This window comes from Mycteria americana, chromosome 19 (genome assembly GCF_035582795.1).
Source record: "Mycteria americana isolate JAX WOST 10 ecotype Jacksonville Zoo and Gardens chromosome 19, USCA_MyAme_1.0, whole genome shotgun sequence".
NCBI lineage: Eukaryota > Metazoa > Chordata > Aves > Ciconiiformes > Ciconiidae > Mycteria > Mycteria americana.
Genome location: NC_134383.1, coordinates 3,645,038 through 3,671,830, shown reverse-complemented (window position 1 = coordinate 3,671,830; position 26,793 = coordinate 3,645,038). Strand labels below are relative to the sequence as shown.

General features: G+C 39.8%; 1 protein-coding gene across 6 annotated transcripts in view; it reads right to left on the bottom strand.

Moving 5' to 3' along the window:
- Positions 1-26,793, bottom strand: part of ARHGEF12 (Rho guanine nucleotide exchange factor 12) — an 81,762-nt gene that overhangs the window by 23,703 nt on the left and 31,266 nt on the right. Inside the window, exons 2-22 of one of the 6 annotated variants that reach the window (XM_075521316.1) lie at positions 23,847-23,870; positions 23,018-23,106; positions 21,356-21,412; positions 13,904-14,002; positions 13,387-13,436; positions 12,491-12,548; positions 11,574-11,752; positions 10,900-10,977; positions 10,162-10,281; positions 9,399-9,533; positions 7,721-7,792; positions 6,839-6,931; positions 6,112-6,222; positions 5,564-5,662; positions 4,922-4,964; positions 4,406-4,511; positions 3,435-3,572; positions 2,924-2,956; positions 2,041-2,158; positions 827-932; positions 386-598 (exon numbers count right to left, since the gene is read on the bottom strand). In XM_075521316.1, the coding sequence (XP_075377431.1) occupies positions 386-598; positions 827-932; positions 2,041-2,158; positions 2,924-2,956; positions 3,435-3,572; positions 4,406-4,511; positions 4,922-4,964; positions 5,564-5,662; positions 6,112-6,222; positions 6,839-6,931; positions 7,721-7,792; positions 9,399-9,533; positions 10,162-10,281; positions 10,900-10,977; positions 11,574-11,752; positions 12,491-12,548; positions 13,387-13,436; positions 13,904-14,002; positions 21,356-21,412; positions 23,018-23,106; positions 23,847-23,870 (2,021 nt within the window). Of the gene's footprint in view, positions 1-385; positions 599-826; positions 933-2,040; positions 2,159-2,923; positions 2,957-3,434; positions 3,573-4,405; positions 4,512-4,921; positions 4,965-5,563; positions 5,663-6,111; positions 6,223-6,838; positions 6,932-7,720; positions 7,793-9,398; positions 9,534-10,161; positions 10,282-10,899; positions 10,978-11,573; positions 11,753-12,490; positions 12,549-13,386; positions 13,437-13,903; positions 14,003-21,355; positions 21,413-23,017; positions 23,132-23,846; positions 23,871-26,793 lie in introns of all 6 variants that reach the window. The other 5 variants (XM_075521317.1, XM_075521318.1, XM_075521320.1 and 2 more) reach the window with 5 other exon arrangements.

Sequence of the window (26,793 nt, the reverse complement as noted above, 5' to 3'; positions counted from 1 at the left end):
GCCTCTTGATTCACAGCCTCATTTCAGCTTAGAGCTGGAGGAACTGAATTCCTAGGCTGGTAAGAAAAATCTCAGTGGCAAGTGTTTCCAGATGACACTGACTTGTGCTTACAAAAGCAGGCACCTGAGACTGTTCTTTTTTCCTGTAAGATGATCCAATGCCACAGTGATAGAACCCATCTAACAACAATTTCTGGCCACAACAAGATTTCCTAATTTGAATGAGAGACTAAGTCAGAAAAGATGACTAAGCACCGAGGAAGATCATGTCTAATGACATAAAAACATTTCCTAATTTGTCAAGTTTTTTGCATCAGAACTGTGCTTTGCATATCCCATTCACAACACAATCTTTAATCATTCTTCTTTGCTAGTATCGTCCTACCTGTTTCACTGTCCTTGCTTCCCTCTGGAGAGGAAAAGGGACCCATTGCCAAAGGAGACATTGGGTTGGCAGGTGGGTACGGCGTATCTGTTCCATCACTGGAGGACCCACTCTGGCGCATCTTGCTAGAATCTGGTGGCTCTGGGCTAACAGAAGATGCTGTAGGTAAGTGCTTTGGATGGCGGGGCTTCTGCATTTCCATGGCTCTGCCAACTAAACAAACACAGAGCCATTATATTGCTGAAAGAGTTTTTACCTGTTTTCAGCAATGAAGAGAGGAAGCATTTCAGGACAAAATTAGGTTTGCGTGTCTTCAAAAACATGTTTTAAAAACAAAAAGTTTACTGAGTCTTTTCAGCACGGATTTTTAAAAGACAGCAGGGACTTTATCTGGCTTTCAGACTAGTAGTTAGGGAACATATATTTCCTTGTCTGACATACTTGCACTGCTATCATGTCGACTCGGTCTCCTCGGTGGGCCCAGAATATTAGGAAAGCCTCTTCTCTTTCCTTTTTCCTCTCCTTCTTTCTCTTTCTTGATACTTTGCTGCAGTTAATATACAACAAAGAAAAGCAAAGCAAACAGATCACTCATTTCTTCAAATTCAGTTATTTACTGGGATATTTACTAATGCTTTAAAACTGCAGGAGTTTGGTACAAGAGAATTTTATTTCTAGCAAGTTATTGAGAGGTCAACATCCTGCAGCATCAGAGGCAAAGACAGCCTACAGACAGGCTATGAGTGGTGCGTAACAGGGTTAGCAGCAGGGAGCCACAGCATCTTAAGAGATACATCTGTTATAAGCAAACACTCACACACCCTGCTTTTAACTTAGCAGGAGCTAAAAACCACTCTCCTCCCTAGGGTAAGAGACCAATTTACAGCGACCAGTAGCACCTTGTTTCTCTAAGGCACAACATCTCATGACTCCAAACCTCCACAAGCATACAGACTCTAATCTGAGAGAGAGAAATACAACTTATCTCACCACTTCAGAAAGGTTGCAAACGCTTGAGCTAACCTTTTCACACTGTCAGTGCAGAACTGCTTGTAACAGTCTTAACATTTCAAAGGAAGCTGGAACAATGACAAAAATAAGTAGCTAGCGTGACCAGATACACCCCCACACTGTGGGATACGACTGAACACACCCACAGAGATGGAGTTTTGGTGGAAAAATTCATTATATAACTGGGAAAGTGGGGGTGGCAGGAAGAGTAGCTTTCCTGCATCATGAAGCATGAGTTTTGGGGCAAGTTTCTCAAGAAGAAAACTAAAGTATACAGGCCAACAGCCTGATTAGCCTTAATGAGATCCTCAAGTGATTCAAGGTTGTATTACATGAAACATTTCTCAGCCAAAGTTTTAATAAGGCTAGAACCGTGAAAAACAAGCAGTTAGAATTCAGGCATACAGATAAAGGAAGAAAGAAGGCAACTCATTTCTAATTCACATGTCTGAAAACGTATGTAGACCCAATTGCAACTGTTAGGTTTCCTGTGCAGCTCAGTAATCCCAGATCCTCTTGATGCAGCAATAAAGACTGTAAAATCATACCAACTTCTAACGTGTCATGCAAAAGTGGATTTTGAATTCGAATGAAGCACCCATGCCTGGCGGCTTTAAACAAATGCACTCTGGCCACAACACTACTACCTTGATCTTTGGCAAGAAACCAATACGGCCACGCTTCTGCTCCAGGTTCCGAGGTTCTTTAACTTTGACTCCCAGGTGTTTCATGTAGGTAAGGATCACATACTGCATTGTGGAACTGCCAAGTATATAAGAAAAAAAGATGATGAAGGGTAAGGAGAAATATATTGGGGAAAATACATTTTGTCAAGAAAATGTAAAAGGTCAAATGCAAAGGTTCTATTGAGAAATTAAGTGGTTTTAGATATAAAATAACTTGAAATAACTTGGCATCTTTTTTTTTTGTTTTAAATATGAAACAAACTAGCACAGACAATGGGGAAGTCTCAGCCAGTATCAGAATTTGTCCTCTTGTAAACAAAAGATGGAGTATATAAAAGGTGTACCAGCCTAGGAGGTAAAAATAAAATTTTGAGAATTACACGGAAGGTCCTAAAATGATATACTAAATACATATGTGAAGTCACATTATAGTTTTGACTTATGGTAAAAATAAGTCACAGTATAAGGTAAGGTTGCTGTAAAGAGTATAGCAAAAGCTACCCAGATGGTTATATACATACAAACTGACCTGAACAAGGCAAGGTACATACAGAAAATAAATGTTAGACCACATTGAAACAGCTACAAAACGAAACCAAAAGAAACATGAACTCTCAGCGACAGTAACTTTTTCAGATATGAAACAAAGGCAACAAACTTCAGAACAAGAAGAGGTTGAGAGCAAGAGTTTGATGCTCCGAATTGAAACTAATTATGCCAGGGGATTTAGAAAATGAGAGTTTGTGCCTACAGCCAGCAGAGGGCTGTCTCGTCCTGCTCAGCAGGACACAGAGCCAGCAGTCAGGTTCTTACTTCAGACAGCCCACACAACTTCCATTACCTCTTGTCTTCTTCCAAAGGCTGAGATGTCATCCTAAAAACAAGAAAGAATTAAAAAATGAAACTCAAAACCCAATTAACACCCAGTCATATCCACCCAGAGCATCAGCAGTTGTGTTCAAAGTGTCCTTTAGAACATTAAAAAGTCCCGGGGCGGGGGGAAGTAAACAAAAATGAAGGTTCAGTTGGGAAAATTGGGTTCAGCTCACATTAAAAGAAAAAAAAAAAATGGGCTCTGAAGCTACAGGGGAAAATTGGATTCAGCTCACATTAAAAGAAAAAAAAAATTCCTCTGCTATTTGAACAGTAGCCTCCTTGAAAAGAGGTACTGACTCTACCTGTTAGCTTACTTTTCACTATCATTACTCATACATACATTGATAACAAACAGGGGAAGCAATGTAAATGTAGTGATGTCAAATTGCTTCTAGTTCCCAATTCCTTTGCTCTCCTGTTGTCAGGTTCAGGATAGAACCTTTTTTACCCCCACGATTATACTTAATATTACTCACAACACTTCCTCAATTTTAGTAATAATCTGTTCTGCACATGCTCTTTCCTTCTCCACTGCATTCCGGTCACGAACTCTTTCTGCATCCAGCTTGGTTAGCTCTCCTTCTGCCAGGGTCAATCCCATACTACGTTTCTGCCTGAAAAACGGGGAGAGGGAAGCATCACTTGAAATTGAATACTGACCTGTAACAAGGAAAAGCAACCTCTTGAACGTCACAATGTCAAACAGGTTTCATTATTGGTTTCTGTATGAAAATGGAGAAGTCATGACATTTCTCCATAACATTTGCGCTCGCTGTAAAACATAGCTAAGATAGCCTTCGGAGGGATAAAGTTGCATGATTTTTATCAAGAGTCAGCCATTGCAAAGGTCAAGAAAAAGTAGTTACTCTTTTTGCAGCATCCCAGTCTGTGTATTTGGAGCATATACTTCAATTGAAACATTTTTAGGTACGAAGAAGCCCATTACTGAACACTTGTCTTGGTATAACGTTTCATGTTGGCACAGAGCTCTTATGACTCCACATGAAAGGGCATATTAATTATCAAATTCTACTATATGCCCATCACAGCTTTCTAAAGTGGATTATTCCATGCCCAAAGGCAAGAGGGGAGGAAAAAAGCAGGGGGAAAAAAAAAAAAGAAGAAGATATAAGCTGATTATAAACACAATTAGTAAGAAGGATTTATATAACATCACCTAAGTAATAATATTCTGAAATTGCCTCAAATAGCTTCAAGGAATGAAGAATCCAAGCTCTAAAACTGGTCTTGCAATTGATTACTTGCAACGGAGTGTCAAAAAACATTCAAGGATTGGTCACAGGGTGACCCTGGAGGTCCTCTCCAGTGTTATCTTCCTATTCAGTCCAAAATGAATTACTATGTCCCTCAAGTTTCAACTTCCCCTGTATTGGACATGTTGACTGAGTATGAGTTAAACGAAAACGACACAGACAACTGTTGTTACCTGAAATCTTCCAGATTCCTTTGAACTTCTGGACAGACTTTATCTTGCATAGTTTGTATAAACTGGCGATGAAGCTCTTCAGGAAGGAGTTCTGGCCGCCTTCTGTCTGTAAGTGAGAAGAGCAAAGTTAATAGATTATTCTTTTGAGAACAGTCCTCTCCACCTTAGAATAAAGTCACTCACATGTATACTTTAACCCATCCAAGAGTACCCTTTTGCCTTTCACTTTCTGAGAATATGAACTTCAGTACATTAAGTGTAAGCAGCTTCAGTCACATCCACTATCATATTAAAAAAATATACATGCCAGCATGGCCAATGCTTCCCACCACTTACACATTATCAGAGCACACATTATGCCCTCCCCAAGAAACGTAAGTAGTATTTATTCATCTCTCCCTGTAACACATTACACCATATGTTTGAAGTAATCCCAAGTGCATTTCAGAAACTTGCTTGGACTGCCTCAACCAGTGGAAACTGCAGAAATAGATACCCAAGGCAAGAGCACCCTACCTAGTTCTAAGGAGATTTCATCTGGAACTGGAACTTTCAGATTCTGCAAAAGAGAAGACAGACTGGGAAAACATACACAACAAACACCACCCCAATAAAACACATAGTACAAAATATACAAGGAAATCCCCACAAAAGCTGAAATCATACAACCTGAACACCTGAAGGTATTAAGGGGAAGACTCCCGTCCTGAATATATATTATGTTACACAAGGATTATTTCATCTAAACATGTAGCACTAGCTTCTGCTACACTACCTGGTAGTCCAATTCATAACATTGGAGAAGCTTCTCATGCTTTCCAACAGACACATAAATTTCCCAATCCTTGCAATAGCCACATCAATATATGCAGCAATTATTAACTAAAAGGCAATGTATAACAGCTAGAGCTTGCTTACATATCACAAAATTATTTCTCCTATCAGACAATGCATTCCCCATGATTTATCGAGTTACCAGGCATCTGAAGCTATATACCACTCATTTTTCTGTATTCACTGGTAACATTTAAACAAAAAAATTTTTTATTTTGGAGGACTTAAATAACTCCTTAGTTTTTTCCAGTTCAGGAGAGTGGAGAAAGGTAAAAGTCAACTTGCTAGATATGCTTGAAAATGAGAGAAAGTACTGGAACCTACGGCAGTTCGGTCCAAGAAGAACTGGTAAAACTCAAGGAAGACACGCCGAGTCTCTTTGGAGTTGGTCTGCTTGTACAAGTCTGTGTAAAGGTAGCACAACTGTGGGAAACGAGAGAGGAAGAAATTAAGTGATACCATGAGAACTCTTCTAACACCCCTAATTCCAAGTTTTCTTTCAAATATTTCAAGGAATTCAGCATTGCTGGATTGAAACTCTTCCTAGCTACCTTCAGCCATCTAGATTGCTCAGGTAACCTGGGGGGGGGTGTGTGGAGATCAGACCTTTCCTGTAGACAACTAATCCTCCCACCACCTTAGGGTGGAATGATGTGCTTTCAAGAGCTAAACACTTATTTGTAAGCAGCTAAATGTAAGGGAGACAGTTATTTTCATTTATCTGAAATACCCTCATGCCTGCAGTATCTGCATTTCTCTTGTTGCCGATCCAGCCATGTCACTGACAGTGCTACAAAAGAACAAGGAGATCCTGATAGACTCCGGTTAAGACTACCAATTTGGGCCAGGGAAACAATTCCAGAACATCTTACCAATGCTGCAGGGTCAAACTGGGACACCACATGATGCAGAAGAACAGCCAGGTGAGCTGGGCGAGACTTCAGGAGCTCAATATTTTGGAAACAGCTGCATTGTCCGTTAATCTGTAGAGATACATGGAAACTATTTGCATTATTCAAGAAAGCTACTGTGAGAAAAAACAAGAAGCTTTGTTCCAACAGCTTAGCTCCTCATTTGTTTAATTAAAATAAAAACTAATCAATTCCAGAACCTTTGCAATGCCATTCTAACATCCCAGGAAGAGCTTACAATAGGAACACTTCTTTTAAATACTCTCCTGAACACTGAGTACAATATAATGAAATATAATTCAGAGCAAAGGACAGCTAAAATAACTCAGAATAAATATGTCAAAAGCCCCAGCAGCTATGCTGCTGTGACAATAATGCAGAACTTAATAGAAACTAAATAAGGAAAAGAAAATTAAATAAGGCAAATGAATTTCTAGAAAGCTTGAAGTTATTAGAAGAAAGGAGGAGTTAACAGAAAGAATCGAAGATGGCATATTGTCATAAATTCCCCAAAAGTTTTTATTTGGCAAGGGCAACCATAACAGGAATCACATTCTCTAATTCTTCATTCACCACACAAGAACTGCTGAATAAAAACAAGTCATGGAGCACTTGTAGTTTAGGCACAGAGGAACAGAATTCTGGTTGAGGGGGAAAAGGGGTGGCTGAGGCTAAAAGTCATTCCCACCTGCTCCTGTTCAGTGTCAAAGTCGTCATCCTCTGCTCCAATGATCTGAGGCGGCACTCGGGATAAAGGACTTCCAACACTGGATTGGGAATCCTGGGGTGAGTGGGGAGCAAGGGAAGAGAAGGAAGAAACGTACAGTGCTATTACTCTGTTGGCACAGTAAACCTTCTTTACCAAGTTAGAGATGCTACTATCATTTTTATTCTCCTTCTCAAAACTCAGTGGAAACCCATGTGTCTTTACTCAACCTTGTCCAAGTTTGCAGTTGTGAGATCCCTTTATGAACGCTTCTCCCAAGTTGCAAGCATTCAGAAACATTAAATCAGATGATTCAAAACCAACTGTGTTATCTACAGCATGAGCACACTAAGCATGTGGTATATGACAAATGCCATCTTAGTACAAATGGAGAAATATGACTTTGGAAAGTCAAGCAGATGAGGGGAAAAATACTTCAGAAGTCACCCTAAGGAAGAAAATAATATGTTCAGATAGGTCTGCACTTTCTGCTATGTTCCACTTTTACCTACTCTTGAGGCCATCCCTGATAATGCCAGCCTTGTAACGACTAAATGTCCTAAAGAAAAGACTGTTTTCTTTTACTTCTGGACTCAAGGAATAAAACGTGTACAACTGCTCTACCTATTTTAGGTCCAGCTGTTTTACTGCTTATTATATATTTCTCGCCTCTAAACGGGCCTGCTCTTAAGCTCCATAAACATTTACTCAGCTAATTAACTTTCCCTGCACAATTTTAATTGCATTTTATTTTCTAAAGCAAAGTTTATGCATACTCCATCTAGAAAGTGGGGGAAAACCAGCAAGGTTTTAATGGGGCCATTACAGGAGATGCTGTTGTGACACTTTATGTTTTGTACTCACAGTATCATGAACCTCAGCCTTTTCTGGGCTCTCATCTGGATAAATCCGCTCCTTCAAGCCACTGCGAGGGCTCTGGAAAAGAAGGAAGGTCAGTTCTGGTGAGTAACAGCAAATCCAGGAAAATGAGAACTGCACAGTAAGTTTTTCAGCCACAATAGCAGAAACTTCTCCTTTCTCACAGAGTGAGCTGTTAAACAGCTGAGGTATGAACAGCCAAACTAAAATGTGTGACCTACATGCACGGTTTCCAAAACAACCAAAACACAACCGAATGCAGAAGCAGTTTCGGTAAGAAAGCTAGTGACATTGAGTTAACAGCAGAGCTATAAAATTTACTAGGGCACCTGTCATTAGCTTTTGCTGTGCTCTTTCCACCTCTTCTGACAGTTTATGTAGTACCCGTGTCACTAGCTCTCTGATTAGCCCCTTTTCTCAACATCCCCTCTGAAGAGGCAGCTCCCAGCAACGGGCTCAGTATTCCAGGTGTAGTCTCACCAGTGCCCAGCAGAAGGGGCCAGTAACTTCCCCCCACCTGCTGGCAATCCTCTTTCCCATGTAGCCCAGAAGACACTCGGCTTTATTTGCAAAAAGCACATGCTGTTGGCTCATCTTCAGTATGTCCACAGTAACACCCGTGTCTTTTCAGCTAGGCTGCTGCGCAGCCTGTCGGGTTCTCAACCCGTATCGATGTATGGAGTTATTTCACCCCTGCTGTAGAACTCTGGACTTCTTGTTAAACTTCAAGATGTTTCTATTGCCCCCAATCCTTAACTTTCTCAGGGTCACTTTGGATTGAAAAGCTTGAATGTTTGGTGTGTCAATCACCTCCAGTGATCAAATACCACCCACAATACTGACAGGATTAAGGTTATTGGGAAGATAGCTATGAATTTTGTTCTGCATTTATTATATACAAACATGAGTGATATCTAGACAGATCTGGAATTGGAGGAGGAATGTTTCAAAATAGAATCATGCATGTTTTGGAGGTATATCTGACCCACCTTCCTTTCGCTTCCAACTGCTAGTACAAATTTAGCTCCTATACCCTTAAGTTAAACAACAAACTTAGGCCAAAACCCAAGCACAGAGTCTCAGTGCCTCGGCACTAATCAGATACTGACTTAATTAAGGATTAGGTGCTAAGGCACTCCAATAGGGAGACCATACGAGCATACAAATTGATAACCAATGAGTGAACAGACTCAGAGCCTTTACTGTTGGCAATAATTGAAGCTTATTTGGAAGAAAGCAAGGCTCTTCCCTACTTTCACAGCAACTTGCCCACTGACTGGATCTGAGTCACAGCTACCGCAATTGGAACATTACCATACTCTTAAAAGATGCTCTAATTGGCATCTCTGAATTCTGAGAAAGATGCTGGCATCCATCTTTCTTTGTCTGGTTACAGGGATTGTGCCAGGAAAATCTAATCCTGGATAAAAACCCAAAACCCACATTATTTCTTTCCCAGTCCCTAATGGAAGACCAATATAGTAATCTTCCTCAGGGAAATATTTTTGGTGTGTAGTGAGAAGCCTATTCTAGTAATACACAGTGTTACTGAGACAGAATACATATGTATGATACACAGGACAACACAAACATAAAAAATCTGCACAAGAAAACCATATCTCAAAGGTATAGAAGCAAAGCCACAGAGCTGTTAAAGACTCACATCAGCAATGTCACTGTTTGGTCGGGAGGGGCTGTCACCACTGTAATCCAGTTTGCTCACACAGTCCCCGCTCTCTGCCTCCACTTCACTGATCTGCAGCGATTCCATCACAGACCTGGAGGACAAGACTCCATCCTAAAAAGATAAAGTGAGTTGAGAGACAGCACAGAGCAAGTAGAATATTTCAAGAGACAATCCCCTTAAACATTAGCTGTTTCAAAGCCCAGTTAGTTCACATTATTTATAAAATGTTCTTCATGTATCCAGAAAAGGCTGCAATGCTTTTCTAAGAGAAGACAACAGAAAAATCACACCAAGTTTTCAGGACTTATAACATTATAGGCAGAGGAAAAAGGGGAAAAATATCATCACCTACATTTTTTTTTTTCAAAAGCAAAAGCAAAGCTGTTTTAAGCTTCCAGTTACTCATTCTCCACTGTAAGAATTACTTCACAGGTTTCTTTTAAGTTGGATTGACAGACAGAGTAATAAACACATCGTAGTTTGCACTTATTGTTTTAAAAGCAGTTTTTCACAGGTGGTTTAGAAGTCCATTGTTATGTCTACTTCATATACTGACGTTACACTGGATTGCTTGACAGCCTCTGCAAGCCTAATTACAAGTCTCAACTCTAGAGGGTGCAATTTGCCTGTACAAGCACCGAAGAGCATGGCAGGGAACTCCTGCTTGCCCAGAACACCATCATCTCCCAAGAATTTTCACCCAGAACACACCAGAGAGAAGCCTGACACATTCCGTTACCTGAGTACAGCCTGTGGCTTTGGACAACTGCTCTTGCAGCTGAGGAATGTGCTTCTTTGTTTCCTGTATCTCTTTGAGCAGTCGCGTGGTGGGTGATCGGCTATACTCTTCTTGCAGAGACTGAAAAATAATTTTATGAGCTTTCACTCAGTATCTCCTCAATATCAAAGCTTAGAACTACAACCTACTACTAATCTTCATTCCATTTACACATTTTAAATAATAAACAGCACATTTGCACACCTACCAAGTAGATGCTACAGAATGTCCATTTTATATAGCTCTCCTCTCTTTCTCTCCTGTGCCATATGAAAATAACCGCATTCTAGAGATTAATTGAAAATCCCAGCCACATTGAACGTACAGTTGAAGGTACAATAACTCAGCACCACCACGTGCCAATTGTTGCTCCTAGTGAGAAATGGCTCGCTCTCTCAGTAAGAGTCAAAGATGCTTATTTGCCCAAGGATTAGATCAGATTGACGGATATGTACATTTCCACTTCAGAAAGCTCCCACAATTTTTTTTTCTTACTCTGTCAAGGATTAAAAACTCAAGAGCTGATCAGTAAGAGTGAATGGATCTCTGGTGTTAGGCCACTATCTAGAAAAGCTAAGCTGAAACACAAGCTATGCAAGGGAATGTTGGACGATGCTACTAAGTAGTGATTCAACAACCGATCTTTGCATTTGCATCATACTTTCCTCCACCCCTCTCAAACGCATGCAGCTCCAGTACCTGCAACCGCTCCTGCTCTTTCTGTAGCATCTTTCTCAGAATCTCCACCTTCTGGTTGTGGACAATATTATTCTCCTCCTAGAAAATACAGAGAGATTAAGGGCCGTGGTTTTTGGTGGAGCTCAGAAGAAAGATAAGGAAAATGGATATGCCCACTTTTCATCTACTTCCAAAACATGGGCTCTAAAAAGCCCTAGAAGAAGCAATTCAAGTTTCTAAATCCTACCCTATGCATTCTTTCCTACTTTTAAACATAGCTATCAACATTAAAAAAAAGAAAATTAGACAGACCAGAAGTGTTTGCTTATTTGCTTTCCCTACTCTTCTTTGCCACATGTCTTCACACTTTACAATCCACTTTTTAATAGAAATTACAGCATGACTGGCTTGGACCAGACAATGTATAAACTCACATCATGCAAATTGCAGTGTATCTCAAAGACAACCTGTGAATAACCCCTCAACTGTCTTTCTATGTATCTCAGATGGGACTGGATATTTTCACTTGCAAAATGTTTTTCCCCATGTGATTAAATGCCCACTGGGTGGCAGGATAATCCAACGCCAATTTGTGATTTGTGCAAAAAGCATAAAACAATTCAAGAAAAAAAATACACGACTACATTTCTTCCACTGCTATGCTGGTACTTTGGAAAGGGAGCTTTAAATCTTACCCCCACAAGCACTGGGCTAGTAATCCTTTCTGCATTTCCTGATGTGCCAGGCGAATGGGGAGATGTCATGATGGGAGACATATGCCCAAATGCTGCCAGATCCACTTCAGAATCAGCTAATGGAATCTGGGGCGACCCCGGTGGGCGCCCCTGAACAGTGAGAGCTACATAGGAACCCGCTGCAGGAAGAACAAGAACAATTCACATTTCAGATACACTTGCAGACTTCTATGGTTGCTGTTTCTCTGGTTGCCACTTTGCCCTAGAGACAAAACTCAGACCATTCTCCACCCATTCATTCTTCAAAACTCAGAGAACCCGAGAGCACTGTCAGCTGTGTTTTAGAAATGCCTGTTTAAATTTCAGGTAATCCAAAAACTTTCATGATAATTATCCTTAAGAAAAGCAGGCAATCCAATTTCTAGGCTATCAGGTTACATTTACCAGGTTGCATTTACAGTATACATATGCTCATGCCACAAAATAAACTGTGCTAGGGTGGAAGGAACCACTACATCTTCTTCCTTGTACAAGAAAATCAACCAAAAATGCACTTCCTTTAGAAATGCCAGTACTTTGCAAGCATCATACAGTAATCTACATTAAGAGTACCTGAACAGCTACGGTATTTAAGGTGGAAGCAAAAGATGGGAAGATGCGTAGGCAAGGTTTGATGGTAACTTCGAACATCAAGCTAAGGAGAAACTGCAAAGCATGTATCGGCTCTAGTCTGAGATGTCAAAACTACCTCAATTTCACATCACTGTTTCATACACACCCCTTATCCCTCAGCATGGGGCATGGATAGACCTTGTCCTTGTCACTTGATAGTTGAATTGGTCATTGGTCCTTTAAAATGATGCCTTTCATACTTTAAGGGAGCACAGTGACAAAAATAGTAACCTGCCTTTACTTACACTTGATCAGCTTTACCACCTCCAAATGGTTTGAGTGTGTTACAAGAGTGCCATTCACCTGGGGGTAGGGAAGAAGAGAAAGCAGTGTTCAGCTACTGATTTCCAACCAAAGGTACCCACACACTACACAATAAGCACACAGAATGAGAAACGATATTTTTTTTTTTTGTCCCCCCCATCTCCATTATGATGTCTTTTAAGACACTAACAGATAAACATTTTATCCTTCTAACAGTTTATCACAGTGAGCAGAGCCCTGCAAAAAGAAAACTATACACACACACCAAAGAAAACCAAGCAACCAAAGGAAAAAAAAAGCAATCCATCCCTGACTAGGCAGAAAAAAAATTAGGGTAGCTAATTTAATTCATCAGTTTAAATGCCTAGGTGAAATCCCAGCTCTATCTGTGTCATTAGCTGCTGTAGCACAACCATTATTTTGCAGCAATAGTTTATATAGTCTTTTTAGTTACTGACTTGATTTCTTAGTTGTTTGGGACTAAAAGAGAACACTGATCTGGGGGCAGTTAGGGGAAAAACAATAATCCAAGATGACTATTTTTTTTTTTTTTTACAGGTAATTATTAATAATTCTCTGTTCCTTCCTTCCCCTGCCACTTCTGTTTTTATTGTACGCGTGATACTTGAACCTTGTAGGATGCTGAACTCACCCATAAAGTTCTGAAACGAGAGTGATCTCCACAACAAAACTAACATTCAGCAGTGGGCTTTCAGTGGTTACTGTTCTGGTATCCCCAGAATATAGAAACTTAGACCATTCCTCTATCCCAAAGGCAAATGCAAACATCACAGCAGACATACCAATAACATTCTTTCAGGGAAAGGGCTCATTTAATACAAAGGATCTATTTCTCTGACGATTTGAATGCCCTTACCTTGATAATTCTATCACCTGTTTGCACTCCAGCCCGCATGGCTGCTCCATCTAGAGAGGCAAGAAATCATTTAGTTCCAATTTCAGTAGAGACATTTAAAGCAAGAATGGTTTAAGCACTTCTGGAGTTCCACGCAAAGCTACTTCCCACACTCACCCAAGCTTCCTCTGTCTCCATCAGATTAAAATCTCTAAGTATCTAGACTAGAGCAGTTCTGTCCTCATTTTACAGTGGATACATCAAGCTGCAATCCCACTACATTTCAAAGGAGTCATTTACTACCTCTCAGATGGAAGAGGTCAGCTTCCAAATACATCAGACACCGAGGAGGTGATTCACTGCATCCCAGCAGTGCAACGCGCTCTTTGTCCTTGCACATCTATTCTAAAGCTACAGCATCCCACCCGTGAGGAAAGCGTTTGGAGTCTTCTCCTCCAGCTCACGCACATGTTTCTTTGAGTCACACGAAAACCCTCCAGGCTGCTCTCTGGCTAGCACATTTAGCAAGTCTGCTTACCTTCTTTGACGGACTGCACGAAGACTGGATTGTCTCCACTGACTGTCAGCCCAAATCCGTTTTCATCCCGTTGGATAACAACACACCGTTGAACAAGACCTGCATAATAAAGGTGGGGAAAGGGCAGAAGAAAGAGAAGGAGAGAAATACAAAGAGATACAAGCTAGGCATCAGTCCAAAACCTTATCCTCCCAGATAATCACAGAGCACTGAAAGAAACTGGTACAATACAACACAGGGAAAAATATATGAGACACAGAAACAGGGCATCAGTCCAGAAACAGATAGGAATGTCATGACAGGTCAAGCTTATTGCTTCAGTTACACAAAACAGAGATATACCACAGCAGAGATGCAGACAGCTCTGGCGTATCAGACACAACTTGAGGTAAAAGCAGCTTTTAAAGAGCAGCAGCTATGTACACGAACCAATGAGCACAATTTCCCTTTGTCTGTATTAACAGTTCTTCAGAGTACGGCACAGGGCTGTCATGTTCCAGCCCACCGTTAAAAACACCAAACAACTTTTACAAGCTACTCTAAAAAAGAAGTCACAAATCTCTCAGACTAGTATCAGAGGGTTGGACTAAAACAGATTTATCGATCAGGAAAAGTTCTCCCAATTCTCAGCAAAAATCTCATCTCGGGGCACCTTCTGTTCCAGATGAGAATAACACACAGAACCAGAACAGCAGCAGTAAAGAAGCACAAGCCACACTTACTACACTGAACAAGACTTCCGAAATCAAGACCATGCTTCCCACTGAGCTACTGAAGTACAGGGTCAAAATCCCAGGAGATGCGAGTTTGAATCTGCTCCTCCTTTAACTTTCTGCATGACATCAAAGGCAACTTGTTTTGTTTCCCGGTGTTAGGATTACTCAGTATAATGTGAACATAAATACTGTTACAGAGATAAACGTACTTAGCAGGTGCAGCATTTTGAAAAGGTGAAAAGTTGTGTGTGTCTATTGTTCTCCTGAAAACAAAATAAGGGAAAAACAAAACAAAACAAAGCAACAGTCCTGGCATATTAATGCAGAGCACTTTCCTAGGAGCATCTACAAAAAGCCTACCACAATGGAGCCCTTATCTTGAAAAGCAACTTTAGGAACTCTGCAAAATGCTTCACGGATGTTCTTTCATTTACACAGCAGAAACTACTAGCTACTAAACATCACCCTTATTTCTAACAGCTTGCTTTGCTTCTTCATTTCTGAACCCACATCAAGCAAAATTCTTACACCAGCATCTTGAGAAAGAATTGGAGTTCTCCACAATCAGACACCAAAATTATAGCAGTTTCATGTAGTATGGAGGGAGCAAAGGGAATCGTGAAGATGCTGTCCCAGCAAGACTGCTTTTCTGGATTAATTTTTAAGGAATGAATTGTAACAGAGCGTGGAGTCATACCCATGTCTTAAATTACTCTCGCACCACTACAGCTCCTTTCACTTCTCTGGAGCAACTCCTAATGGAAATGAGGAGCCTCAAGTGAAAATACTGTCTGCCCAGTCAGCCCTGTTCTCCTTGAGTGTGGCACATATGAAAAATGGGTGTGGGAGTAGTGGAGAAGATTGCATTCCAGCACTTCTGCAGCAGTCTGGTCACAGTATCATATCCCAGTAACTCTCCTGCTGATAAAGTAGAAGCAAATTATGCTATACATAGCTATCTGCAGTAAGTTGATGGAATGGATGCAAGGTGAAAGCAGACAAGAGGAAAAAAATCCACCACCTTCCACACCCTCGTTATATGGTTAAGCGAAAGAACATGCCTCTCCCTTTTGTACCTCCCATTTTTCTATATGACCAAGCTTCTTTAAGTCTCACTTCACAAGAATGATGCCCCAGGGTGGGGTGTGGGAAAGAGAACATATGCTATTTCATAAAAACAGCTCATTTTAAACCCTGCTGCCAGATGTACAGGTTTTATGAGTAAGACACTAACTAATCTTTTAACTCATAAGAACTGTCCTTGTTTAAAGGCACAGTATAGCTCTGAGTATTCATTGCTCTTTCACTGAATTTCTTTCTTTTCCAGAACCAGTAACTCTTGGATCTACTGATAAGCTTCCTCCTTGAATGAACCTGATGCCAAAGCAGAGGCAATACAGTAGGAGGTGCAACACAAACTGACCTTATAGAGTATATTTTAAGTTCCAAGAATAATAAAGTTACCTGTTTCACACCACAAGTCTCAATTTCACCCAAGACCACCTTTTAATTTTAGAATGGGGAGGCAACTGAAATTAGCACAACTCAAACCGAAATCAGTCCATAATTGCTTTTTCCCTGTATTTGTTCCCTTCAGACAAGAAACAGGCACTTAATCCTTCTCCTAATACAATATAAAAGGCTGGAACGAGGTTTAGGTAGGCCAGCTGAGAGATACCGTGCTTGATGGAGATACACAGCAGCTTTATAGTGATTTTACTGAAGTTATCTGAAAGTTTTTTGAAGATAACACTATTACCTGCAGAACTAGATCAGCTTTGATAGCATTCCCTGTCTGAACCAGGTAGACCAAAAAGAGCAATCTTCAAGCGCTCTCTTTTACTCTGCTGTGAGGAAAAATTAGCAAAGAACCCCCCCAAATCTGTCATTTGCTCACTTTTGTTCTTTAAATAAAATACATTCAATTTGAAATCTACTTAGCGGTGGAACTTCAAGACCAGAGCAGCAATGTTTTCATAACCCACGCCTTGTGCCTTCAACACCTCATTAGACACTCTGCAATGGACTGAAAGGAAAGCCACAAACCACTGAGAGCCCAATGACACGCAACGTAAAGTTTTCAATAGCTGTTACTGTCACACCTGGACATCACAAGTACATACAGGAACTCTTACATTAAATTACTAACTAAACCAACTTCACCCACTTTAATTAAAGTCTATGAGTTTGGGGCAACATTGAACAGTGGCATCGTGTTCCAATTCTTAGTGTTCCCTGGATGGAAATCATGAGTCATTCATTTTGAAGTATCTGACCATGATATTTCACTTTTTCCAGCTGAAGCTTAGTAAAGATTACAAGGTCAACAGAACCCATCATTGATAATACTCAAAATCAAATCAATAATAATCTTATTCCCACATTTGCTTTCACATGACAGTATCTTGATGGCATGAAATGAGAAGACATCACTGTAACTATGCTTTAAGTACACAAAATTAGACTACATGTTCGTATCTTGAGTGGATTCATAAAGTTCTGTGGAGAAAAACACCCAAATCTTAAAAAATCCTTTTTCATCCTCATGCATATTGTAATTCCCCAAGCTCCTTGGTACAGCCTCAAGCCAAGAGTACAGTAAAGCAGCTAACTGCGTGCTGTAGTTAAAAAGGTTTAAGATTAGAAATGAAAGCAGTTAGAAATTACCAGTATCAGAAAAAAGGAATTGCAAGAAAAGCTAAGACAATCAACTCTTCTATAGGTGGCACTATTTGCTCTGCAACATCATGGCTCAGTTCTCCAGCCCCATTACAAGTGTGCCTTTTGGATAACAGGGAAGGGTGAAGTCCGAACTTCAAGGTCACGGACACACCATGGTAAAAATGACTGTCTCAAACAGTTTTGCCAGATACGTTTCGACTGTCCAAGAGCTGCTCTAGCAAAGACATCATCTACCACCTTCTCTTCTACAGATCCTAAATATTTGGAAGTTATTCAATAAAAAAAGGAAATTTCATTTCCCTAGCAGTGCACAGCAAACAGAGCAGGGGTTCATTCTAAAAGCCTGACTCACTAGAGAGCATGGAGACATGAAATACATCTCCCATACTACAATGTAGCTTCTCCTCTGATCAAACTGTGTGGGACACGGCATGGGCGGAGACTTGTGAACTATAACCTCCCTGGAGGCATGAGGCCACAATGGGAAAATGCAGTTTAATAGAGTGATTTGAAATGAAACATTTAATAAGCAAAAGCAAACTCCTTGGAGTTTTGAGAACGTCCAAATGTTTCACTTCATTTGGGAAGCTTTATTTCTATAAAATATTTTCAGAAACCTCACTCCACAAAGTAAGTAAAACTATCACTTCTATAAAGAAAATTTCTCATAGGATGAAATTCGGAATTTCACTTAGTTCTAGTTATTACCATGATCTTCATACCAAATGCCATATTAGTAGCATTCTTCAGATTCTTCCACTAACCTCGTAACAGAAGTCATGTAAAGTCAGAGCAAAAACTATATTGTTTGAAATTAGTGCAGTGTGTAGTGTCTTGATAAAACTGTTAATAACAATTGCACTGAATACCGTTCATAAAACAAGGCTTGGTAACCTTTCTAGAAAAAAAAACCAAAAAAACCAAAAAACCAAACATGTCTTTTAACCATGATAAATAGGACTATCTGCTCCCATGGCAACAACACATTCAACCCCTGTGGTCGAGTGCCCCTGCACTCACAACCCTTTCTGGCTATTAAAAGGGTAGTGATGAGGGGCTCCCCAGAGTCCTTTCAGGAGTCTGGAAAAACGGTGGCCACAACAACATAAAGACACAAGGCTGACAAGAACTGCAAGAAACAAAACAGGAAGACTAAGTTCGATTTAAAAACATCTCAACAGGGGTAAAATCTGGGGTTTGAAAACAAAAAGATTTAAAAACCTGTCCCAAATTTGGAGAGAATATGTGAAAGAGTATGTATATGGCTAGTCTAGTATTTAAGCCAGAAACTGATCGTTACTAAATAAACAGGAAGATATCCTTGGAGAGCAACCAAGTCATGGGGAAAAGGGAAGAGTAACTTATACCTCACTCACCACCCTGAAAGCTAATTTCAAGTTTAAGCTCATTTAAGAGATAAGAACTCTACTTTGAGAAACAGGTATCAAGTATTGGGCGAGGTTATGGCACTAATTAGTAAATTACAGCATATCTGAAATTACACTCAAACTCTCTCCTGATCATCTAAATTTTGTTGAATACACAGATATGAGATGGTTGGATTCATGGAAGAATCGCACTCTAAGTTTCATGTCACTATAAATCAACTTCTGTATATCAGAACAATTTCCCTACATAACCACTCTGCCACCCCCAAGCCACTCATATACTTCAAGAAATTCTGGTCTCTTGCTCCTTAAGGAAGAATTTCAAGAGGTAAGAACAAACACATACACAAAAGCCACACCTCCTTTTCCTGTTGTCATCCAAGACTTTTCTATTTTTCACTTTCCAATGGCTAGCCAAAGAAAGAGCCAGCTAACATCCAGTCACCAGCGAGAAAAATATCAGTACAGTATTTCTACTTGTAGGTTTTTAAATAGTTTGGACCCATTCAAAGCAAACAGCAGACTTCTCTACACATACCACAGAACCTGGGAGAAGTAGAGGGTAGAGACAAAAGGCAGGGCAACGTCCAACACGGCAAAGGCCACTGGAAAGGAAGGATGAGTGGAAACTGCTCCCATAGATACTGGACATGGATAGAGCATCTGCAGGAAGCTTTGGGGGAAGTAAAGGCTTACGTTAGGAAGTCATGTTTCTTTCTGCCATACATGAAAAACCAGGACACTGTACAGACTGAAGGAGAAGTATAAACACAGATACATTCCATCAAGCATACCAAATGTTTCCTGTAATTAACCTACAATAGTTTGACAGCACCTCCAGTATATTATGTGTAAGCAGCATTAGGCAAAAATTAATGCAGGTTCAAGACATAGGGATCTAGTCAACCTGACTGCACTGTCACTAACCAGCATCTACCTGGCAAGGGGAAGAACTGGTCAAGGCTTCAACACAAGCTCATCAGAAGCATCATCCCAAAATATATGCTTTTGAAGCAGGCTATTTCCCTGTTCATTCTCTCTGAGCATGGGAGGAAGACATACAAGCTGCAGCAAGCCAGGTCTCACTAAGACAGGTTTCCAGCTCTACTGAAGCAAATCAAGGCATTCTCAAAACCTGTTTACAGTTTCTGAGGACGAGTCTCACACCCTGAGGAACATGACTGTCATATTACATTTTTAAAAAAAATTTAAAAAAAAAAAAAAAGGCATGCAATTCAAAATTCCAGGAAAAGTTAAGAGATCTCATTTTCAGGGAAAGAACAGATCACACCTCCCTAAACTGCATCAACTAAAGAGCTTTTGCTAACGTGCCTATGTTGGTTTAGAAGGAACTCTTCAGGGTTGGTGGTTTTTGGGTTTGAGTTTGTTTTTGTTTTTATTTTTTAATGTTCCTTATAACCAGAGCTATGACAGCATCATTTTGTATTACGTAGGTGGTTTAAGAATTTGGATCACAGCCATTAACACCTGGCAGTTTTATTCTAGTAGAATGATAAAGCTGATAGTGGAAGAGTCATTGCATCTGTCCAAAAGCCCACAGCAGGTTATGCAGCAAGCAATTTTCTCTATACAGAAAAATCAGAAAGTATCACAGACTGTTTTAAATATCAAGAAAAAAAAAACAGGAAAGGAAAAGAAAGGCAACCTATGGCTGGAGTCAAGACAGAGCTGGACATGCACACTTAGAAACATGAAATGTAGCGGTACTGGGCAGATTCAGCCTAGGTCCAAGGGTCTTAAGAAGCTGGTAGGATCCAAAAGACCACCCACCAACTTGTGAGAACTTATTACCTTTTAGTTTCTAAGATATGAGTGCAAATCTCTTTAGCGATTGGAAATTCAACAAGTCATTAACATAAAGTAGGATGGAGAGGGTGTCACAGCCTGAAGACTGACATATCTGATGTAAGCTAAAGAAGGAGGATAAGCAAACAGGCTGCATTTGGTAGACATTCTTTCCAACAGCACCCATCATGGTATACTGACAGCATAACAATGTGCAGGGCTACTCCTATCCCAAACTGTTATATGCCAATTTGTTCCATTCTACAAGCTCGCAACACAGTAGTAATACACAACAATAAAGGACTGCCAGGGAAGTTACTCTCTTCAGAACGAAAAATGGTGAAGTTCATACTCTGACATTTTTTGAAATTATTTACAGATACATTTTTCCATTTCTGTGAAACATGAAAAGGAACTGACATGAGATCCTCTACAAATAATGCAAAAAGATGAATTGCTGGCTCATCCAGATTAACCTCCACAGTTAGAGCATGACACAGACTTTTCTACAACCACAAAAACTCTTCTTGAGTCTAGCAAGAGCTGTCCCCTCATACAATGCCAAAAATACTTAGTGGCACACGATCTCCAAGAATGGCAGCCCCAGCAAGTTTTCCCAACTATTAATAGATCATGGGAGAATCCAGGTGACAGCCTATGCTTGCCAGGTACAGGTTAGTTTCCAGCCACTACAAAAACTACAAGCCGATACACTGAAGCAACATTTAAACCCAGTTTCCCACTCCCTGCTGCAGAGCCAACCATGCAGATCATGTAACGGATAAAAGCCTTGGGTGCACAGACAGAAAGCATGGAGCAGACTGCAAAGGTGCAAGGCTGCAGCAGCTGCTTTAGCTTACCATATGTCTCGGATCTACTCTCCTCCGAACTAGACTTTGTCTTCTTGGAGGAGCTATCTGCACGAGAGCAGGAGAAAAGGAGAGAGAGATATAGAAAATATGGAGACCAAACATGAGAAAAAAAAAAACTTCATGAAAAACACAGACTGATTTATTAGGTTAAATCGTGCAAAACACAAATAAGATGTGAACAAAACATAGGTGAAACACTTGGAATAAGGGGTGAATAATACAAGCATGAAGACACAGGTAACACTACAAAGAAACTATTACAGAATCTGAGACACAATAACAGAAGTTCTCTGCGATGAACTACAGAAAGTATTCTGGATAAAAAACAGTCCAAGCATAGAAACTCTGGTAATGTTTATCTCCAGAGTAAGTAATCAACATACGCATAGTAGTTCAGCATTCTCAATTCACCCCTTAAAAAGAAAGGAATTTTATGAAGGCTATAGTACAGAGTTCATCTATCAGACCAGATCACAAGCATCGTAAGAGTGGTGCCAGGTAACAGCTCTCAAAATTGGAATGACTTTCATCAAATTAAGATTAGAAGATTCCTCAAGTTTGCTTCTGAAGAAAATAAATTCCTTCTACAAAACAGGTTCGTAGCCTGAGACCTCCCCTGACCTACCCCAACCTGAAATAATTTTACATTACCTATTCCCAAGGACAAACGAAAAGAAGAGAGGCACTAATTCAGGTTTTCTCCCTCACAGGATTTTTTTTTTTTTTAATTAAAATGGGCTTTTAATGTCTGTTTATTTTGTGCACACTAGGAAGGAGTCATGCAGCTAGTGGCAGAAAGCATTAACGAACAGGACGGTTTATAAACATCAGCTTCAAATGTCTTGTGCAAAAACACATTCTACAAGTTCTACCACCTTTACATTCAACTCTCATCTCTTCCACAAGCCCCAGGGGAAAGACTGGACTACATAGCAGAATGCAGACATGAAAAACACACATTGCATGGGGCCAGGAGGCTCAGACAAGAGCCTATCATGCATTTCATGAACATACACAGTAGTCACTGGGTTAGTGTTTCAGAGAGAGAATGAAGAATCCCTGCATGCATCCTAATTTCCAAAACAGCACTGGACAGGCTTACCAAATTGACCCAGATTTAACCTTTTGGAAGTTTAAAAAATAGGATAGCATATCCTTTAAAAATAGACATTTATCTTAAAATATATCATGTTGGAAAGTACAAATTCACTTTACAAGTGACAGAGATGGATAAAAATCCACTAAGGCTCAAAAAGAACCCCAACAAGGAATACCAGCCCTAGTCAAGCCTATGTCTCCAATTTCACACTTCGACTAAAACAGCCAAAAGAACTACTCACCACTAATTACAGTATTTGCCTACTGAAATTTCAGACTGACTTTTCTGAAAGAGGTAGTTATAATTATTCACTGATACCACTAATCTAGGTTTATTCTTGCACAGTTAACAGCTGCTTTGTAGATGAGGATGTTTAAAAGCAAGCCCATATTCATTTCAGTGCCCACGTGCTTCAAAAAGGCTTTGCAATCGCAGAACAACGCAACTCTGAAAACCACATTTGTTGACACATTAAAATCATTTTTATTCCGATCCCCAGTACTTTTCAAATTTAAGTCTAGATTTTCACCTGTGAAGTTTTAGGACTTTACCTGTCGGATCAAAGTCGTGCGTACTACTGCAGCGTTCAACCTTCTGTTTCTTATCAGCTGGAGACTCTCTGCTCAGAATGCTGCCGTGTCTGTGTCAAACCAAAGCAGAGAATCCTGACTACCGTACCACAGAAGCATTACCTAACTGGTGAGGCTCTTGGAAATAACCTTAGCTAGTTCTGTTTGCTAACAAAGAATTCAGATTTTAGAAGTCCACATTAAGTTCACCTAAAAAAATTTATTCCCAGACTGAATTCACGTGGAAAAATTACCTCTACTCAGAATCTTTGGGAGTGTACCCAAGGTTCTAGAAACAGTCTCATTAACCTTTGAAATTAGTAACAGCAAGTGCATTCTCTTTATCATTCAACACCAGGCCATATTTTATTTTAAAAGCAAAATAAATATGTTACATAAAACTGAAAAACTTCCTGAAATCTTAACTCTACCTCCTCTCCCAGCAAACCTTAAATATCTGCATATGCAAAAATTAAAGATTTAGAATACCACCCCCACCAAAGGAAGTGTCTGTACATCATACACCAACATAGTGTCCCTTTCTCCAACCATCTCAAATCTCAGGTAAGACGACCCACCACTGTATGTAACAGAAACGCAAATAGTAACACCATGCCATGCACTTTAAGTACACCACCAACTATATTTTTGGCACCCTGTCCCAATCTGGATATTAATTTCCTCACATCTGTAATGGGTATTACTATCTGTGGTTGTACATTTTTTTTTTTCCTTTTAAAAGCATTCCTCCTTCAAAAATGCTGTATTGTAATTTGCAATACAGATAAACAGTCAAACATCAGTAACTCACCTTGTAGGTTTTTTGAGAGGAAACCTGAAAAGAAGAAAGAACATAAGTTTAATGAACTTTTTTTGTTTCTCAATATTATGTTTGATATCAACACTAATGCTTAAATACAAACAGTTGTTTTACACTTCTGTAATGCCTTCACAAAAGAACAAGTCTTTTTTGTTCTTCTACTTCAGCCAGTTATTAGTCCATTTACAGTTGATTCAACTAGGTAAAGAATTATCAATATGCTTAAGGTTTCTAACAGAACTAAGAACAGAAGCAGAATCTGTGCTCTCAAATCCAGCATCTAGTAGGTCTGTCTTTCTTAGTAGAGTATAGAAGCTCATGGATCATCTTCCTCTCATAACAACTGGTTCCATACACTAAAAATTACCATAGCTTGGTATTTCTGTCCTACTGATGGCCTGAGTACCTGGTACCTAATGAAGGTCCAAACTCTAACTGAAAAATCTCCTACAGCAGAGACATTCCAGTTATCTCCTCCTATGTGGGTGCTGTGGTATCTAGTAATACAGGAGCTCATGCTGACATCTCCTCCTAACAAGATCTCTAACTATTTTCATGAAACTGTATGAACTTGCCATCTTTGAGACAAGCACAACAGAGTAAAGTTAAGTTGAAACTGTATTAACTATTCCAAATATTATTACTGGGACATACAGATAAAATAGGCAACACAAACCCACAGTTAAAGGGAGGAAGAAGTGTATATATATTTTTTAAGTAAGGAAAAGATGTGGGACTTAGGAAACCAGGAATTTTTTTTCCCCTTGAATTACCACAGAAAAATGACAGAGCAAGGTGTATGCCATCCAGCTTAAGGCACTAATTTCTACTTTCATAAAGCAGTACCAATTTTTTCTCCGAACTTTTCAGAAGTTTAGCTCCTTTCCTACTTGTTAAATGTTTTTAGATCCTTTGGCTGGAAAGCAATACAAACATTTAGAGCTGTGCGTGTATGTATAAGAAAAGAACAGATAACTTAAGTCACCTTTTGTTCTAAATGAAGACATCTACCATTATTATAGCTGATAATTTCCTCCCTATACCTAATAGTTATCCTTATTGCATTCAGTTTCTCCTATTTATACAGGTTTTCCAAGAAGTAATGGGCTGAGGTTAGAAGGAGGCAGGGAAGACATTCAAGTCAAAAGAAATTTAATACCGCAAAAGTTAAACGACTCAACTTTTTTTTTTTTTTTTTAAACTTAGCTTAGGTCTATTTAAACTATTTGGTAAAGATCAATAGTCCCATGGTAAGTCTGCATTAGAAAAAGACCACATCAGCGCAGGATAGTCCCAAGGACACCACCTCCAAACTCAGACTCAACCGAGCTGCGTGATGGCCCTGTCCAACCAAACTGGTCCAACACGCAGAATCAAACCATTCTCCGAGAGCATTTCAGAGCATTACAACAAAAGATTCCTTTAGCACTGCCAAGACGACTGCCCAAAATGCACACATCGTGTTTTAAGCTCCTTTGTCCAAAGGAGGGGCATCTTGTCACCTATTCTCTTTTCCTCGATAACTATAGAGTGGCCCAGCCAGAAATAGCACAGTCTTAGAGCTACAGTAACTCCCTCCCCATTACCTGAAAAACATAACTGGATACACAGCAGAAGTACTCAGCTTAATCCCTCTCTTTGAATAATAGGTATTCCATTAAATGTGTATACACCCAAAACCCTGGCCAGCTCACACATGCCAATCCCCTATGCAAGCATGCACTAATATGGCAACTCTGAAATGGACATCTGATGACACATTAGGCAAGTGAAATTAAAACGTTGTCTATTACTGAAAATAATTATACACATCAAGACACTTGCCATCTCTAAGATAACAGCATCAAATTTAGTTGAAATACAACAACGGTTTCAAAATTAAGGGGATAGATAGGGCCTTTGATTGCATAAACCTTATGAACCTACAGGTAAAGCAGCACAGAAGTTAATTAATTGAAGAAAAAAGGTTGCATACAGACTCCACAAGAATTGGTAGTCCTCTTTCCCCCTCCCCCCAAAAAGCACTATTTTGATCTCAGAAGTCTGGGAAATCCACTCTGATTCAAATAAAAAACATACAGGTAATCAAGCCTCTCCTCATTCTGCTCTGCCTGCAAAGCCAGACCTCTTCAGCATTCAGTCCTCCCATTTACAATTTTTGGCCAGTAAAGAACTACGTTGTGCAAGACAGACAACCCAAATCCCAAAGCAAAGAAAACAAAAGTCATCTCAGCCCAACCTAACCCTGTCCGAACACTGTATGGTAAACAGATGCAGTAGTAATCAAGTGTTTCATTGAAAAGCAGAAAAGGAGACAAAGGAATCCAGGGAAGGACAATCTATTGTCCCTCCAAAGGCAGAAAAAGATGCTCAAGATGAATTATACCACATTTTTTATCTAATGCACTTGAACTTTTGAGCCACATAAAAAGTCCTAACAGTACTAACAAATATTTTAATGAAGCAATTAGGTGAAAACCTTTATCCCATAGTGTTTCTTATCAGGCACCCAGAACTCCAGGCTTATCTCCTGCAGCAAAAGAATCCATTTATGAACAAAATAAAGTTAGTTCACTATTGTGCCATTTTGGTTGGTTCAGAGCTATTTATTATCTGTTCAGGGATGAAGTGCAAACGTTCTATTTCAGAGGTCTAAAAGTTATGTAAAACCTTTCTACTTATTATACATAGACCATTGGCGTTAATTATTTAGAAAGAGAACCCTCAAGTTTTTGTATATAAAACACACTGAAATCATCAGGAATTTTTTCTGTGCTTTGACATTAACAGTAAGCATAGAAGTCCCTCTGAGTGAGAGCCACAATCCCACAGCTTCCTAGTCTGAGGCCATAACTGCCCAAACAGTCCTAAGCACGGCACTTCAGCACAAACGGTCAGGACTCGCAAGGAGCCGGCCAGCTCTGAAGAATCCCCACCA